This window comes from Aotus nancymaae, unplaced genomic scaffold (assembly GCF_030222135.1).
Source record: "Aotus nancymaae isolate 86718 unplaced genomic scaffold, 86718_ANA_hifiasm-v0.15.2.pri h1tg000041l, whole genome shotgun sequence".
NCBI classification, from domain to species: domain Eukaryota; kingdom Metazoa; phylum Chordata; class Mammalia; order Primates; family Aotidae; genus Aotus; species Aotus nancymaae.
In genome coordinates, this window is record NW_026988455.1 from 27996717 (window position 1) to 28014958 (window position 18242).

At 38.5% G+C, this 18242-nt stretch overlaps 1 protein-coding gene across 5 annotated transcripts in view; it reads left to right on the forward strand.

Annotated features, from left to right (window-relative positions):
* AGTPBP1 (ATP/GTP binding carboxypeptidase 1) overlaps positions 1-18242 on the forward strand; it is a 183444-nt gene that overhangs the window by 87778 nt on the left and 77424 nt on the right. For all 5 annotated transcript variants that reach the window (XM_021671912.2, XM_064361611.1, XM_021671910.2 and 2 more), the window contains one exon: positions 2168-2284. In XM_021671912.2, the coding sequence (XP_021527587.2) occupies positions 2168-2284 (117 nt within the window). The remainder of the gene's footprint in view (positions 1-2167; positions 2285-18242) is intronic.

The following is an 18242-nucleotide window of genomic DNA, read 5'->3' on the forward strand; positions in this document are numbered from 1 at the left end:
TTATAAGAGGTGGAGCCAGGATTCAGAAAGCAGTCTAGTGGAATGTCCACTCTCTTTACTACTATACTGTACTAAAATATTTTTTTTTCTTCAAAATCTGTAAAATTGTTGGGTTTTTGAGACTGCTGAGCTTTATTATCTTTTTCTTTCCTACTACTGCCTGCCTCTTACTCTCATCGACTTTACATTTAGATGTTACTTAAGTTTTCCTCTTTTTATCTGAATCCTATTTCTTCATCCTTCCGGCGAACTGCTACATTGTAGCGGGGATATTATTTATTTGTGTTCTCTGATGGTTATAAATTTTTTTCCTGTGATCCCATTTTCTTTGCCCCAGATTTTTCAGTTTGGAGCATTTATAGAAACTGGTAGCTTCTAGAAGATGCATCTCCAGATAGCCACAACTTGACCATATTATAAGTTTCAGTGTATTCTTTTTTCTGTCCTTAACTTTAGCAGTGCTTTTAAGGAGGGTAGCAGGTTGTTTTGTTTTGTTTTTTTCATATGAGTCTGTAAGTAGTTCTTCACTACTGTTTTTTCTCAGACCAAAACACAACATTCTCTACTGTCAAGCTTTCAAAGTGTTGTAGTTTTCTTTCCTAATTATGCCTATTTTACAGCTAACATCTTTTTTTCTTTGTTCTAAATAGAGAGCCACTGTGTAAGGCCGTATTTTCACAAAATAATATCAAATATTGAGCTAGTATGTTTAGAGAAAATATCTTTGTAAATTATTTTTTATTTTAGAAACATTCTATTAGATGTTAAACAAGAAAGTTACATTATTTGTTCATAAATGTATAAAGAGATTAAATTACATATTCATGTAATAATACAATAATGATATGATAATATGATAATATTTAAGTAAAATAAATCTCTGTTACTCATGGCAATGAGGAAAATCTTTTTCATTGGCCATGTAAATAATAGCTACATTCCTGAATATGAAATAATAAGAAATACATAGTTTTTCCTTTTAAGCTAGTAGTTAATATGTGTGGTAAGATACATGTATATAAAGTTTTTTAAGGATGGAAGCATAGTAAAATAAATTTGTAGATTAGGCTGAAAAATAAGTAGCTTACTCAAAGTAAATACAAAATTAAAAATGAGACCAATTGAAAATTAATAAATGGTATTATTATCTCTCTTTGGCCATAAAGAAGGTAATGAGTTTGTGTGAGACCAGAGTCATTGAGGATCCTAGAAAATAGCTTGAATATTAGATAAGCTGGCATTTGCCCTCATATCATGGGTTTCATTAGCTTTTCTCTAAAGAGCATATAGAACACATTGATCCTGGATACGTATCTTGTTTCTCTGAGGACATATTTTCCTTTAAATCCACCCTCTTTTTTCCTAGAGAGACATGGAAATCATTTCTGACTCTTGTTCCACTCCTAACCTCCCCCTATCCTCCACCCCCCATCCCCCGCTGAAAACAGAGTGAATGGTAACACTGAGTTTTTCTAAAGGAACTTTATTTTCCCTGCACTCTAAGAGTGTTTGATCGTTGTTAATCTGTATTGGGGCAGTACGTCATGCTGGCTGACAGTGTGGTGCTTCAGAATCACTCTAACTGATTTTTATCCTGGCTCCTGTCTTTGCAAGATGTGTAATTTTCAGCAAATGACTTAACCTCTCTGTACCTCATTTTCTTTTTCAGTTAAATGGGGGTAATTTCATAGTGTTCTTATGCAGAATAAATTAGATAATGTATGTAAAATGTTTAGCATAGTGCTTCATTTATTTTCAGTGCTTAATGTTAGCTCTTTTATTATCACCATCGTCATATATACGTATGGTTTTCAATTTAGTCTTCTTAAGTTTTACTGCCCTTTAATATGAACAAAATGATGGAAATTAGGGAGAATGAGGAGAACATAACTGGAGTCTTCATCTTTACACAAGTTTTTCTGTTTCGAGTAGCCCAAATACTCTGTTATATTAGAGTAACCATGACAAAAACAAAAGTACCCAACAATAATACATCAACCCCAAAACAACAGGCAAATTTGAATTTAAGATAAAGTTAATGCAGCATTTATTCAGTAATTATTCTTCAATTACATTTAATGACTTGGAACATTTTAAATATAAAATGTATTCTGTAATATTTTAAAAGTTTGTTTTAACTGGTAACATGCTCTTTTTATCATTTCAGAATGATGATATTGAAACAGATATTAACAAACTAAAACCCCAGCAAGAACCGGGACGAACAATAGAAGATCTAAAAATGTATGAACACCTTTTCCCTGAGCTTGTTGATGATTTTCAGGTATAAATATAGAAAATTCAGCATCTTAACTGATTTTAATAAAAAGTTATTTTTTCTCCCTTAGGCCAATAATTACTGTTTTTATTCTCTTTCCATTTCTAAAACGTGAAACTAGCATTGCTTTTCTGAGTGACATTGAATAATTATGTCAACATCATGAGCTGTAGTTAAGCAAATCTAAAATGAAGGGAGATGGACTAGCTTTTAAATTTTTTGTCCCTTTGGTTTTTTTCCATCACTTTAATGGACATAGTTTTTTACTGAGCCTGGATTACACAACAAGTCAAGTTGATCAAATTGTTGGCAATTAGCTGGCTTTTGTGATGGTTCCTTGGATAAGTCTGTGAAATCGCTCAGGATCTTAAAGTGCCAAACAAAGAGTTTGAACTAGATAATCTCAAAGATTTGTTTAGCCCTTCCTTTGTTCCCTAAATTTAGTATACTTAATTTCTAGCTGCTTAAAGAAAAATACTTTGTTGTGAGGTTATAGGTGAAACATAAGAAATACTTGTCACTGGGTGTGATGGCTCATGCCTGTAATCCCAGCACTTTGGGAGGCCAAGGTGGGTATCTTACCTGAGGTTAGGAGTTCGAGACCAACCTGACCAACTTGGAGAAACCCTATTTCTACTAAAAATAAAATTAGCTGGGCCTGATGACACACATCTGTAGTTACAGTTACTCAGAGGCTGAGGCAGGAGAATTGGTTGAACCTGGGAGCCTGGGTGATAGAGCAGCCTCCATCTAAAAAGAAAAAAAAAAGAAATGTTTATCACCTAGAGTTTACATTTCATAATTCTAATCATTCAGGTTTCAGCTTGGGAACTTAGGAACCTTAGATGCTGTAAAGATGCAGCAACCATCCACCTTGTGCAGCCCTCCCCACCACCCCCTGCTCTGATGTCTTGGTATTCCCCCTAGATTTGAGGTGCATTGGAAGGTACTTTGAAATCAGGGGTAATGGAAGGCAGGCATGAAGGAGAAGGTATTTGTCAAAAGAAAAAAAAGAAAGAAGAAGGTGGGAAGAGACATTTGGGAAAGGGTACAGGTTGATAATCTTCATTCAACTTTTAACAGTTATTCGTGAGCTCTTTTAACACATTTGTGCCTAGCTAAGAATGACTTGAAACTACCAGCAATAACAAATACTGCTAAATCAAGGCAGAAGAATACTGTGGAAGGGGGTTTGAGGAGGAAATCAATTATTGTATGAAGAAATCACCTATTTCTTCTGTACATTCTACTTTTTATGTATGTATGAGAAATATATACAGTAGGTCCCCCTTATCCATGGGAGATAGATTCCAAGATCCCCAGTGGATATCTGAAACCAAACCCTTTATATACCATGTTTTTTTGAACTGATAACAGATTGCTGCTGAGTCAATAACAGGTTGGTAGCTTAGACAGTATGGATACGTTGGACAAAGGGTGATTCATGTCCTGGGTGGGAGGGACCATGATGGTGTGAAATTATATCCTGCTACTCGGAATGGGGCACTCTTTAAAACTTATGAATTGTTTATTTCTGTGCTTTTCCATTTAATACTTCAGACTGTGATTAACGTCTAGTAACTGAAACCATCGAAATCAAAACCTTGGTTAAGGGGGCACTACTGTCATGTGATTACAAATTGTAGTTTTGATTTGGGAATAGAAAAAAGTAACCTAATATGGGTGTCAAGTCCAGGATTTTGATTCTCATTCTTTCACAAGCGAGTTTTTTTTTCTTTTAGATTGTGATGAGTTGTTCTTGCATCCTATGTTTAGATTTTTTGTTTTCTAATCATAGTTTGTCACCCAGAATAGGCTAACCTTGATGATTTCCTATATAACACTTTATGAACAGCTGGCTAAATTGTCCATTAGTTTGGCTGCTCCTAGAGTAGTTTCCTGCTTTTGGTCTGACTAGGTGGGGCCAGGGTCAGATTGTAAAGACAGGTCTGAGTGTAAGCGCTTCTCACTAAGTTACTCCTTTTTATTTTCTTTAAGTGAAAGATGCTACTTCAGATATTTCAAGTAGCACACATTTATTAATGCATTGTCTATTCTGCTTTAAAGCTTTATATAGAGTAGCTCTATTTCTATAGCCTATGTAATGGGAAATAACATATTGTCTTTTATTTACATAATCAAAAAATTATTTCTCAGGTAGTTGTTTTGCCACTTGATTATCTTTGTCATTTTTAAGTTTCAAAGGAATGCATTATTTGATACTTTAGGCTCAGTTTTTTGAAGTGTATATTTGAATTATAGGCAGTGGTATATAAGTGACATGCTTTCCAGGATTAAGAAGATTGGTTGGTTCCAGATAGGATGTGTTATAAAGAATTTTCTTCAGCCCATCTTTGTATCAATTTCTTGTAGATCATCGGATAATAAACATAAATGAAGTTAATTTCAATTATGACTTTTCCCACTTTCGTTTGTATATTATTTTTAGCATCAACCATTAATGCTTAAGATTACTTTATGTGTTTGTTTCAATCTTAAACACCACCACTTTGCTTCCAGATATGTTTTATTTTTTATTTATTTGTTTATTTTTTAATTGCATTTTAGGTTTTGGGGTACATGTGAAAAACATGCAAGATTGTTGCATAGGTGCATACGTGGCAGTGTGATTTGCTGCCTTCCTCCCCTTCACCTATATGTGGCATTTCTCCCCATGCTATCTCTCCCGAACTCCCCACCCCCTGCTGTCCCCCCCACTCACCCCCAACAGACCCCAGTGTATAGTGCTCCCCTCCTTGTGTCCATGTGTTCCCATTGTTCAACACCCGTCTATGAGTGAGAACATGCGATGTTTGATTTTGTGTTCTTGTGTCAGTTTGCTGAGAATGATGGTTTCCAGGTTCATCCATGTCCCTACAAAGGACGCGAACTCATCATTTTTGATGGCTGCATAATATTCCATGGTGTATATGTGCCACATTTTTCCTGTCCAGTCTATCATCGATGGGCATTTAGGTTGGTTCCAGGTCTTTGCTATTGTAAACTGTGCTGCAATGAACATTCGTGTGCATGTGTTCTTATAGTAGAACGATTTATAATCCTTTGGATATACACCCAGTAATGGGATTGCTGGGTCAAATGGCATTTCTATTTCTAGGTCCTTGAGGAATCGCCACACTGTCTTCCACGATGGTTGAACTAATTTACACTCCCACCAACAGTGTAAAAGTGTTCCGATTTCTCCACATCCTCTCCAGCATTTGTTGTCTCCGGATTTTTTAATGATTGCCGTTCTAACTGGCGTGAGATGGTATCTCAATGTAGTTTTGATTTGCATTTCTCTAATGACCAGTGATGATGAGCATTTTTTCATATGCTTGTTGGCCTCATGTATTTCTTCTGTTGTAAAGTATCTGTTCATATCCTTCACCCATTTTTGAATGGGCTTGTTTATTTTTTTCTTGTAAATCTGTTTTAGTTCGTCGTAATTTCTGGATATCAGCCCTTTGTCAGATGGGTAGGCTGCAAAAATTTTTTCCCATTCTGTTGGTTGCCAATTCACTCTGTTGACTGTTTCTTTCGCTGTGCAGAAGCTGTGGAGTTTGATTAGGTCCCATTTGTCTATTTTGGCTTTTGTTGCCAATGCTTTTGGTGTTTTGGTCATGAAGTCCTTGCCTGCGCCTATGTCCTGAATGGTTTTGCCTAGGTTTCCTTCTAGGGTTTTTATGGTGTTAGGTCTTATGTTTAAGTCTTTAATCCATCTGGAGTTAATTTTAGTGTAAGGTATCAGGAAGGGGTCCAGTTTCTGCTTTCTGCATATGGCTAGCCAGTTTTCCCAACACCACTTATTAAACAGGGAATTCTTTCCCCATTGCTTGTTTTTATCAGTTTTGTCAAAGATCGGATGGTTGTAGATATGTTGTGTTGCCTCCGACGCCTCTGTTCTGTTCCATTGGTCTATATTTCTGTTTTGGTACCAGTATCATGCTGTTTTGATTACTGTAGCCTTGTAGTATAGTTTGATGTCTGGTAGTGTGATACCTCCCGCTTTGTTCTTTTTGCTTAGAATTGACTTGGCTATGCGGGCTCTCTTTTGGTTCCATATGAAGTTTAAGGTGGTTTTTTCCAGTTCTGTGAAGAAGGTCATTGGTAGCTTGATGGGGATAGCATTGAATCTGTAAATTACTTTGGGCAGTATGGCCATTTTCACGATATTGATTCTTCCTAACCATGAACATGGAATGTTTCTCCATCTGTTTGTGTCCTCTCTTATTTCGTTGAGCAGTGGTTTGTAGTTCTCCTTGAAGAGGTCCTTTACGTTCCTTGTTAGTTGTGTTCCTAGGAATTTTATTCTCTTTGTAGCAATTGTGAATGGCAGTTCATTCTTGATTTGGCTCTCTTTAAGTCTGTTATTGGTGTATAGGAATGCTTGTGATTTTTGCACATTGATTTTGTATCCTGAGACTTTGCTGAAGTTCCTTATCAGTTTCAGGAGATTTTGAGCTGAAATGATGGGGTCTTCTAGATATACAATCATGTCGTCTGCAAATAGAGACAATTTGACTTCCTCCTTTCCTAATTGAATACGCTTTATTTCTTTTTCTTGCCTGATTGTTCTGGCTGGATCTTCCACTACTATATTGAATAGGAGTGGTGAGAGAGGGCATCCTTGTCTAGTGCCAGATTTCAAAGGGAATGCTTCCAGTTTTGGCCCATTCAGTATGATATTGGCTATTGGTTTGTCGTAAATAGCTTTTATTATTTTGAGATACGTTCCATTGATACCTAGTTTATTGAGGGTTTTTAGCATAAAGGGCTGTTGAATTTTGTCGAAAGCCTTCTCTGCATCAATTGAGATAATCATGTGGTTTTTGTCTTTGGTTCTGTTTATGTGGTGAATTACATTTATAGACTTGCGTATACTGAACCAGCCTTGCATCCCTGGGATGAATCCTACTTGATCATAGTGGATAAGCTTTTTGATGTGCTGTTGTAATCAGCTTGCCAGTATTTTATTGAAGATTTTTGCATCTATGTTCATCATGGATATTGGCCTGTAGTTTTCTTTTCTTGTTGAGTGTCTGCCGGGTTTTGGTATTAGGATGATGTTGGTCTCATAAAATGATTTGGGAAGGATTCCCTCTTTTTGGATTATTTGGAATAGTTTCAGAAGGAATGGTACCAGTTCCTCTTTGTATGTATGGTAGAATTCGGCTGTGAACCCATCTGGGCCTGGGCTTTTTTTGGGTGGTAGGCTCTTAATTGCTGCCTCGACTTCAGACCTTGTTATTGGTCTATTCAGGGTTTCGACTTCTTCCTGGTTTAGGCTTGGGAGGAGGCAACTGTCCAGGAATTTATCCATTTCTTCCAGGTTTTCTAGTTTATGTGCATATAGTTGTTTGTAATAATCTCTGATGATGGTTTGAATTTCTGTGGAATCTGTGGTGATATCCCCTTTATCATTTTTTATTGCATCTATTTGGTTATTCTCTCTTTTCTTTTTTATTAATCTGGCTAGTGGTCTGTCTATTTTGTTGATCTTTTCAAAAAACCAGCTCCTGGATTTACTGATTTTTTGAAGGGTTTTTCGTGTCTCTATCTCCTTCAGTTCTGCTTTGATCTTAGTTATTTCTTGTCTTCTGCTAGGTTTTGAGTTTTTTTGATCTTGCTCCTCTAGCTCTTTCAATTTTGATGATAGGGTGTCAATTTTAGCTCTCTCCTTTCTTCTCATGTGGGCACTTATTGCTATGTATTTTCCTCTCAAGACTGCTTTAAATGTGTCCCAGAGATTCTGGTATGTGGTGTCTTCGTTCTCGTTGGTTTCGAAGAACATCTTTATTTCTGCCTTCATTTCATTGTTTATCCAGTCAACATTCATGAGAAAGTTGTTCAGTTTCCATGAAGCTGTGCGGTTCTGGGTTGGTTTCTGAATTCTGAGTTCTAACTTGATTGCACTGTGGTCTGAGAGACTATTTGTTATGGTTTCCGTTCTTTTGCATTTGCTGAGGAGTGATTTACTTCCAATTATGTGGTCAATTTTAGAGTAGGTGTGATGTGGTGCTGAGAAGAATGTATATTCTGTGGATTTGGGGTGGAGAGTTCTGTAAATGTCTATTAGGTTTGCTTGGTCCAGGTCTGAGTTCAAGTCCTGGATATCCTTGTTAATTTTCTGTCTTGTTGATCTGTCTAATATTGACAATGGTGTGTTGAAGACTCCCACTATTATTTTGTGGGAGTCTGAGTCTCTTTGTAAGTCATTAAGAACTTGCCTTATGTATCTTGGTGCTCCTGTATTAGGTGCATATATATTTAGGATCGTTAGCTCTTCTTGTTGCATTGATCCTTTTACCATTATGTAATGTTCTTCTTTTGTCTCTTTTGATCTTTGTTGCTTTAAAGTCTATTTTATCTATTTTATCAGAGATGAGAATTGCAACTCCTGCTTTTTTTTGCTCTCCATTTGCTTGGTAAATCTTCCTCCATCCCTTTATTTTGAGCCTTTGCGTATCCTTGCATGTGAGATGGGTTTCCTGGATACAGCACACTGATGGGTTTTGGCTTTTTATCCAATTTGCCAGTCTTTGTCTTTTGATTGGGGCATTTAGTCCATTTACGTTTAGGGTTAATACTGTTATGTGTGAATTCGATACTGCCATTTTGATGCTAGCCGGCTGTTTTGCCCGTTGGTTGATGCAGATTCTTCATTGTGTTGATGCTCTTTACCATTTGGTATGTTTTTGGAGTGTCTGGTACTGGTTGTTCTTTTCTATGTGTAGTGCCTCTTTCAGGAGCTCTTGTAAACAGGTCTGGTGGTGATGAAATTTCTGAGTACTTGCTTGTTCACAAAGGATTTTATTTTTCCTTCACTTACGAAGCTTAGTTTGGCTGGATATGAAATTCCGGGTTGAAAGTTCTTTTCTTTAAGGATGTTAAATATCAGCCCCCACTCTCTTCTGGGTTGTAGGGTTTCTGCTGAGAGATCTGCTGTGAGTCTGATGGGCTTCCCTTTGTGGGTAACCCGACCTTTCTCTCTGGCTGCCCTTAGCATTTTCTTCTTCATTTCAACCCTGGTGAATCTGACGATTATGTGCCTTGGGGTTGCTCTTCTTGAGGAATATCTTTGTGGTGTTCTCTGTATTTCCTGGACTTGAATATTGGCCTGCCTTGCTAGGTTGGGGAAGTTTTCCTGGATAATATCCTGAAGAGTATTTTCCAGCTTGGATTCATTCTCTTTGTCACATTCAGGTACACCTATCAAACGTAGATTAGGTCTTTTCACATAGTCCCATATTTCTTGTTGACTTTGTTCATTCCTTTTTACCCTGTTTTCTCTAATCTTGCCTTCTCGTTTTATTTCATTGAGTTGATCTTCGACCTCTGATACCCTTTCTTCTGCTTGGTCAATTCAGCTGTTGAAACTTGTGCATGCTTCGCGAAGTTCTCGTGTTGTGTTTTTCAGCTCCATCAATTCACTTATATTCCTCTCTAAGTTGTCCATTCTCGTTAGCATTTCATCAAATCTTTTTTCAAGGTTCTTAGTTTCTTTGCATTGGGTTAGAACATGTTCTTTTAGCTCACGGAAATATCTTATTACCCACTTTCTGAAGGCTGATTCTGTCATTTCATCACATTCATTCTCCATCCAGTCTTGTTCCCTTGCTGGTGAGGAGTTGTGATCCCTTGTAAGAGGAGAGGTGTTCTGGTTTTGGGTGTTTTCATCCTTTTTGCACTGGTTTCTTCCCATCTTTGTGGCTTTATCCACCTGTCGGCTTTGTAGTTGTTGACTTTCTGATTGGGTCTCTGAGTGGACATTCTGTTTGTTGTTGATGAAGTTATTTCTGTTTCTTAGTTTTCCTTTTAACTGTCTGGCCTCTCTGCTGTAGGACTGCTGAGGTCCACTCCAGGCCCTGCTTGCCTGGGGATCACTTGCAGCAGCTGCCGAACAGTAAAGGTTGCTACCAGTTTCTTCTTCTGCTTTGTCCCAGAAGGATACCTGCCAAATATCAGTCTGAGCTCTCCTTTATGAGGTGACTCTTTGGATATACGGGGGTCGGGAGCTGCTTGAGGAAACAGTCCTTTATATTAGCTCAGGTGCTGAGCTGTGAGCCCTGTTGTTCATTCAGAGCTGCTGCGCTGGTAAATTTAAGTCTGCAGCAGCAGAACTCATAACCCCCCCCTTTTTTTTCCCAGGTGTTCTGTCCCAGGGAGTTAGGGCTTTATGAGTTTCCGCTGTACTGCTGCTTTTTTTTTTCCTTCAGGGCTGCCCTGCCCACAAGGAGGCAGCCCAGTCACTCTCAGCCTGCAGAGGCTTCGCTGAGCTGCTGTGGGCTCTGCCCGGCTGCTGTGTGAACTTCCCTGCAGTCCTGTTTATATGGGTGTGGTTAGAGCTGCTTCCACAATGTTGGTCCGCCTCTGTAATCATGGACTTTCTCTGTAATGGCGGGTTGCCACAGCAACGGCAGGCTGCCTCAGTAATGGCGGACTCCCCTCCCCCACAGAGCTGGACCGTCCTGGGTTCAGCTGTGCTTGCTGTGAAACTCTCAACCCAGAGCGTTTCCAATTGCTGTTTTTTTGTTTTTGTTTTTGTGGGGGTGGGACCAGCCGGGCCTGATCTCCTGGCTCCCTGCCTCGGAGCCTTTTATTTTTTCATTGAACGGTCAGCCCTCTCCCAGGTGTCCTGGTCGCCTGTTAAGTAGGCGCCGGGATCTGTGTGATTTCCTGTGTGGCGACCCACTGCGCCGCTGAAACCGCGGCTCTGAGATTCGTGGCGCTTTTTTTGCCCGGGAATCTCCTGGCTTGCCTCCCTGTTTCAGCTCCCCTTGCTGGCTAAGTGGGAACACAGTCCCGTTTACTCTGCACCGGGAGCGGCTGCACCGGGGTACAGGCAAAACAGCCGCGCCGGCCAAAACAGCTGCGCTGGCGACCCGTGGGGCTCCTCTGCCTGCGAATCTCCTGGTCTGTGGGCAATAAAAATCCGTCTGGAAATCCGTCCACTCACCCTCTGCACTTTCACTCGGAGCTGCAATCCTGAGCTGGATCTAACCGGCCATCTTGGAACTCCTCCCTCCCAGATATGTTAAGGCCACTATTCAGTAGCCAGATGGAAGGAAAATGAATGCCTTTTGAAGGCAATATGTGGTATTATTAAAGTAATTAAGAACATCCTTTGTGAAGTGACCTTACCATGCTTTTAAAGCTATATTTATTTATTCATAGTGACAGTTACAGTTTTATTTTCTCTTGTTTCTTGATGGCCGAATATTGGAAGTGTCAAAATTCTGCATTTTCATAATTCTTTCATTCATAGGTCTGTGGTAGCATGGTGACATTTACCATGTTGACTTTTGTTATATTTTGTTTTTCTTTCTTGTTTCCCTCTTGTTAAATTTGATTTTAAATTTTGGTCCAAGTTATTCATGGAAAAAGTTTAAAGAGTCAAATAGTTTTATATAGATAGTCTCTTCCCACAAGCTAAATCCTGGAATTACTTTTTGTATGTTTTTGAAGTTAAACCTGATATTTCTAAATAATATGTTTAAAGTGCTGTGTCTTTACTTTTGCTTCTTTTATTCTTTTTTCTTTTTTTGTGTTGTCATCTTAAGGTAGACATCTAGTAATTTTCAGCCTTTTTCTTTTTGTGCGTGTGTGTGTGTGTATGCATGCATAGATAGGGTATAAATTTCCCTATAATTGCTGTTTTTGCTGCATCTTATAAGCAGTAATTTTGATGTTTGATATTTTCATTATCTTTGCTATTAAACCTACGTTTTTCTCTTTGATTCACTGGTTTTTAAAAAAAGATAATTTTTAAAATTATCTGTTTTTCTTGCCTTCATTTGGATTATCTTTCTCTTATTCCACTTTTTCCATATTACTAGTTTGAAAATTGTATATACAGTCTTTTTATTTTTATCAACTTTTTTGAGGTGTAATTTGCATAAACTATTCGAGTATTGACAAATACGCAAAAATTCTAGTTACTCTGGATTTTCTAACATATTTGTCGAAGTCTAAAGTAAATCAGGACCTTTCTTTCCTCTTTCCCTCAGTGATAAATGGAAACTTCAAGTACTTTAACTAACCTGTGCTCAGCCTAGCAGTGGTTCTTTCCTTATTGGTTGGTGATATTTTATTGTGTGAATATACCACAATTTATTTGTGGATGAGTGTTGGGAGTGTCTGAAGTTTTAGACTTCACTGGACTTTAATATGAGTAAAGTTGATAACATTTTGTGCACAAAACTTTTTGGGAAAGCTGGGTATTGTGGCTCACACCTATAATCCCAGCACTTTGGGAAGCCAAGGCGGGTAGATCACCTGAGTCAGGAGTTCAAGTCCAGTCTGGACAACATGGTGAAACCCCGTGTCTACTAAAAATACAAAAAATTAGCTGGGCATGGTGGCAAGGACCTGTAATACCAGCTACTCGGGAGGCTGAGGCAGGAGAATCGCTTGAATCAGGGAGTTGGAGGTTGCAGTGAGCCGAGATCATGCCACTGCCCTCCAGCCTGGTGACAGAGCAAGATCCTGTCTCAAAAAAAAAAAAAAAAAAAATCTACTGGGTATTTAATTTTGTTTTATTTTGGATTTTTAGAAAGCTTACAAAATGTGTAATCTGCCTTTAATTTTTTGTTTTCTATATTTTATTTCTTTGAACATATTAAATATGGCCATTACTTGGTCTGACATTCTTGTAGGTCTTTTTCAATATCTAGTGTTTCCTTTGATTCTTTTTCCTTCTACCTTGTTGAATTGTGTGTTTAGGTTTCGTTTCTTCTTTATAATTTTGTGTGTGGAAATTGTGTGGAAACTCCAGCAGTTGTTGCCTTTGAGAGTCACCATTATGGATTGAATTCCTCCTTAAGGGCTTTTGGCCCACCAAGGTGATGTGAATTCAGGCTGTGAATCCATGTGATTTGATGGCTGGCTTTTAGTACCAGTTTGTGAGCAGTGATACTTTTCACCATCTTAGAGCTAAGGTTTAAAGTTTAAGACAGTTGACTTTTCTTTTTATGTTTTTTTTTTTTCTTTTGATTTTTGTGGTGGGAGTATTTCTAGGACATATATGTTGAAGATGTAGTTCTGGAGTTTCATCTTTTTGAGAGCAAAATCACCTTATGCCAGTTCAGGGTTTTTTTCCTGGCCTTCATAGTCTTTGAGATGGAAAAATCTGTACCCAAGGTCACCTGGTTTAGCAAATGTGTTCAAAGTGAAAGCTAGTGACATTCTTTAACTTATCACATAGGAATCCCTTCTTCATTTGATACTTTGCCTTTGTCCTTGCTTTCTTATCCACTTAATGACATACCTGAAATATTTTAATATATGTAATAATTGTAAATGTTTCTGTGGGGTGGATACTTAGCCTACCATGTTTCCTACAAAATGTGTTTTTTTTTTCTTTAAGACAGAGTCTGGCTCTGTCACCCAGGCTGGAGTGCAGTGGTATGATCTTGGCTCACTGCAACCTCCTCCTCCCAGATTCAAGCGATTTTTCTGCCTCAGACTCCCAAGTAGCTGGGAGTACAGGCACCAGCCACCATGCCTGGCTAATTTTTTTGTATTTTTAGTAGAGATGGGGTTTCACCATTGGCCAGGCTGGTATTGATCTTCTGCCTCGTGATCCACTGGCCTTAGCCTCCCGGAGTGGGATTACAGGCAAGGGCCACTGCGCCTGGCCCAAAACTTTTTTTTTTTTTTTTAAATATGTAAGTCAGTCTCCTTTTTATTGTACTTTAGGTTCTGGAGTACATGTGCAGATCATGCAGGATTGTTGCACAGGTACATACATGGCAATGTTTGGTTTGCTGCCTCCATTCCTCCATCACCTATATCTGGCATTTCTCCCCATGTTATCTGTCCCCAACCTCCCCACCCCCAACTGTTCCTCCCCTTGCCCCCCACAAGAGACCCCAGTGTGTGATGCTCCCCTCCCTGTGTCCATGTGTTCTCATTGTTCCACACCCACCTATGAGTGAGAAAATGCAGTGTTTGATTTTCTGTTCTTGAATTGGTCTACTGAGAATGACAGTTTCTAGATTCATCCATGTCTCTACAAAGGACACGAACTCATTTTTTATGGCTGCATAGTATTCCATGGTGTGTATGTGTCGCATTTTCCTTGTCCAGTCGATCATTGATGGGCATTTGGGTTGGTTCCAGGTCCTTAGTATTGTAAACAGTGCTGCAATGAACGTACATGTGCATGTGTCTTTATAATAGAACGATTTATAATCCTTTAGGTATATACCCAGTAATGGGATTGCTGGGTCAAATGGAATTTCTATTTCTAGGTCCTTGAGGAATTGCCACACTGTCTTCCACAATGGTTGAACTAACTTACACTCCCACCAACAGTGTAAAAGTGTTCCTATTTCTCCACATCCTCTCCAGCATCTGTTGTCTCTAGATTTTTTAATGATTGCCATTCTAACCGGTGTGAGATGGTATCTCAATGTGGTTTTGATCTGTATTTCTCTAATGACCAGTGATGATGAGCATTTTTTCATCTGTTTGTTGGCCTCATATATGTCTTCTTTTGAAAAGTGTCTGTTCACATCCTTTGCCCACTTTTGAATGGGTTTGTTTTTTTCTTGTAAATCTGTTTTAGTTCTTTGTAGATTCTGAATGTTAGCCCTTTGTCAGATGGGTAGATGGCAAATTTTTTTCCCATTCTGTTGGTTGCCAGTTCACTCTAATGATTGTTTCTCTTCTTTTTTTTTTTTTTTTAAAGATGAGGTTTCACCATGTTGGTCAGGCTGGTCTTAAACTCCCAACCTCAGGTGATCCACCCACCTTGGCCTCCAAAAGACTTGGATTACAGGTGTGAGCCACCATGCCCGGCCATGATTGTTTCTTTTGCTGTACAGAAGCTCTGGAGTTTAATTAGATCCCATTTGTCTATTTTGGCTTTTGTTGCCATTGCTTTTGGTGTTTTAGTCATGAAGTTCTTGCCTATGCCTATGTCCTGAATGGTTTTGCCTAGGTTTTCTTCTAGGGTTTTTATGGTGTTAGGTCTTATGTTTAAGTCTTTAATCCATCTGGAGTTAATTTTATTTAGTGTAAGGTATCAGGAAGGGGTCCAGTTTCTGCTTGCTGCACATGGCTAGCCAGTTTTCCAAACACCATTTATTAAACAGGTAATCCTTTCCCCATTGCTTGTTTTTGTGAGGTCTGTCAAATATCAGATGGTTGTAGATGTGTGGCATTGCCTCCGACGCCTCTGTTCTGTTCTATTGGTCTACATCTCTGTTTTGGTACCAGTACCAAGCTGTTTTGATTACTGTAGCCTTGTAGTATAGTTTGAAGTCAGCTAGTGTGATGCCTCCAGCTTTGTTCTTTTTGCTTAGGATTGTCTTGGCTCTGCGAGCTCTCTTTTGGTTCCATATGAAGTTTAAGATGTTTTTTTCCAGTTCTCTGAAGAAAGTCATTGGTAGCTTGATGGGGATAGCATTGAATCTGTAAATTACTTTGGGCAGTATGGCCATTTTCTAACCGTGAGCATGGAATGTTTTTCCATCTGTTTGTGTCCTCTCTTATTTCCTTGAGCAGTGGTTTGTAGTTCTCCTTGAAGAGGTCCCTTGCATCCTTTGTTAGTTGTATTTCTAGGTATTTTATTCTCTTTGTGGCAATTGTGAATGGGAGTTCACTCTTGATTTGGCTCTCTGTTAGTCTGTTATTGGTGTATAGGAATGCTTGTGATTTCTGCACTTTGATTTTGTATCCTGAGACTTTGCTGAAGTTGCTTATCAGTTTCAGGAGATTTGGGGCTGAGACGATGGGGTCTTCTAAATATACAATCATGTCATCTGCAAATAGAGACAATTTGACTTCCTCCTTTCCTAATTGAATACCCTTTATTTCTTTTTCTTGCCTGATTACTCGGGCTAGAACTTCCAATACTATATTGAATAGGAGTGATGAGAGAGGGCATCCTTGTCTAGTGCCGGATTTCAAAGGGAATGCTTCCAGTTTTTACCCATTCAATATGATATTGGCTGTGGGTTTTTCATAAATAGCTTTTATTATTTTGAGATACATTCCATCGATACCTAATTTATTGAGAGTTTTTAGCATAAAGGGCTGTTGAATTTTGTGAAGGCCATCTATTGAGATAATCATGTGGTTTTTGTCTTTGGTTCTGTTTATAGACTTGCGTAGATTTTGTTTATAGACTTGCGTATGTTAAACTAGCCTTGCATCCCCGGGATGAAGCCTACTTGATCGTGATGGATAAGCTTTTTGATGTGCTGTTGCAATCGGTTTGCCGGTATTCTATTGAAGATTTTTGCATCTGTGTTCATCATGGATATTGGCCTGAAGTTTTCTCTTTTTGTTGAGTCTGCCGGGTTTTGATATGAAGATGATGTTGGTCTCATAAAATGATTTGTGAAGGATTCCCTCTTTTTTATTGTTTGGAATAGTTTCAGGAGTGGTACCAGCTCCTCTTTGTACGTCTGGTAGAATTTGGCTGTGAACCCATCTGGACCTGGACTTTTTTTGGTTGGTAGGCTATTAATTGCTGCCTCAACTTCAGACCTTGTTATTGGTCTATTCAGGGTTTCAACTTCTTCCTGATTTAGGCTTGGGAGGGTGCAAGTGTCCAGGAATTTATCCATTTCTTCCAGAGTTACTGGTTTATGTGCATAGAGTTGTTTGTAATAATCCCTGATGGTAGTTTGTATTTCTGTGGGATTGATGGTGATATCCCCTTTATCATTTTTTATTGTATCTGTTTGATTCTTCTCTCTTTTCTTTTTTATTAATCTGGTTAGTCATCTATTTTGTTGATCTTTTCAAAAAACCAGCTTCCTGGATTTACAGATTTTTTTTGAAGGGTTTCTTGTGTCTCTATCTCCTTCAGTTCTGCTCTGATCTTAATTATATTATTTCTTGTCTTCTGCTAGCTTTTGAGTTTTTTTGATCTTATTCTTCTAACTCTTTCAATTTTGATGATACGGTGTCGATTTTAGATCTTTCCTCACTTCTCATGTGGGCATTTATTGCTATAAATTTCCCTCTAGACACTGCTTTAAATGCATCCCAGAGATTCTGGTACATTGTGTCTTCATTCTTGGTTTTGAAGAACATCTTTATTTCTGCCTTCATTTCATTGTTTATCCAGTCGACATTCAGGAGCCAGTTGTTCAGTTTCCATGAAGTTATGCGATTCTGAGTTAGTTTCTTAATCTTGAGTTCTAATTTGATTGCACTGTGGTCTGAGAGACTGTTATGATTTCCGTTCTTTTGCATTTGCTGAGGAGTGATTTACTTAACCAATTATGTGGTCAGTTTTAGAGTAGGTGTGATGTGGTGCTGAGAAGAATGTATATTCTGTGGATTTGGGGTGGAGTGTTCTGTTGATGTCTATTAGGTCCGCTTGGTCCAGATCTAAGTTCAAGTCCTGGATATCCTGGTTAATTTTCTGTTTCATTGATCTATCTAATATTGAGAGTGGAGTGTTAAAGTCTCCCACTATTATTGTGTGGGAATCTAAGTCTCTTTGTAGGTCACTAAGAACTTGCTTTATGTATCTGGGTGCTCCTGTATTGGGTGCGTATATATTTAGGATCGTCCACTCTTCTTGTTGCATTGATCTTTTTACCATTATGTAATGCCCTTCTTTGTCTCTTTCGATCTTTGTTCGTTTAAAGTCCATTTTATTGGAGACTAGGATTGCAACTCCTGCTTTTTTTTTTTTTGCTTTCCATTTGCTCGGTAAATCTTCCTCCATCCCTTTATTTTGAGCCTATGTGTGTTGTTGCACGTGAGATGGGTTTCCTGAACACAGCACACCGATGGGTCTTCACTTTTTATCCAATTTACCAGTTTGTTTCTTTTGATTGGGGCATTTAGCCCATTTATATTTAAGGTTAATATAGTCATGTGTGAATTTGATGCTGACATTTTGATGCTAGCTGGTTGTTTTGCTCATTAGTTGACGCAGTTTCTTCATTGTGTCGGTACTCTTTACCATTAGGTACATTTTTGGAGTGGCTGGTAC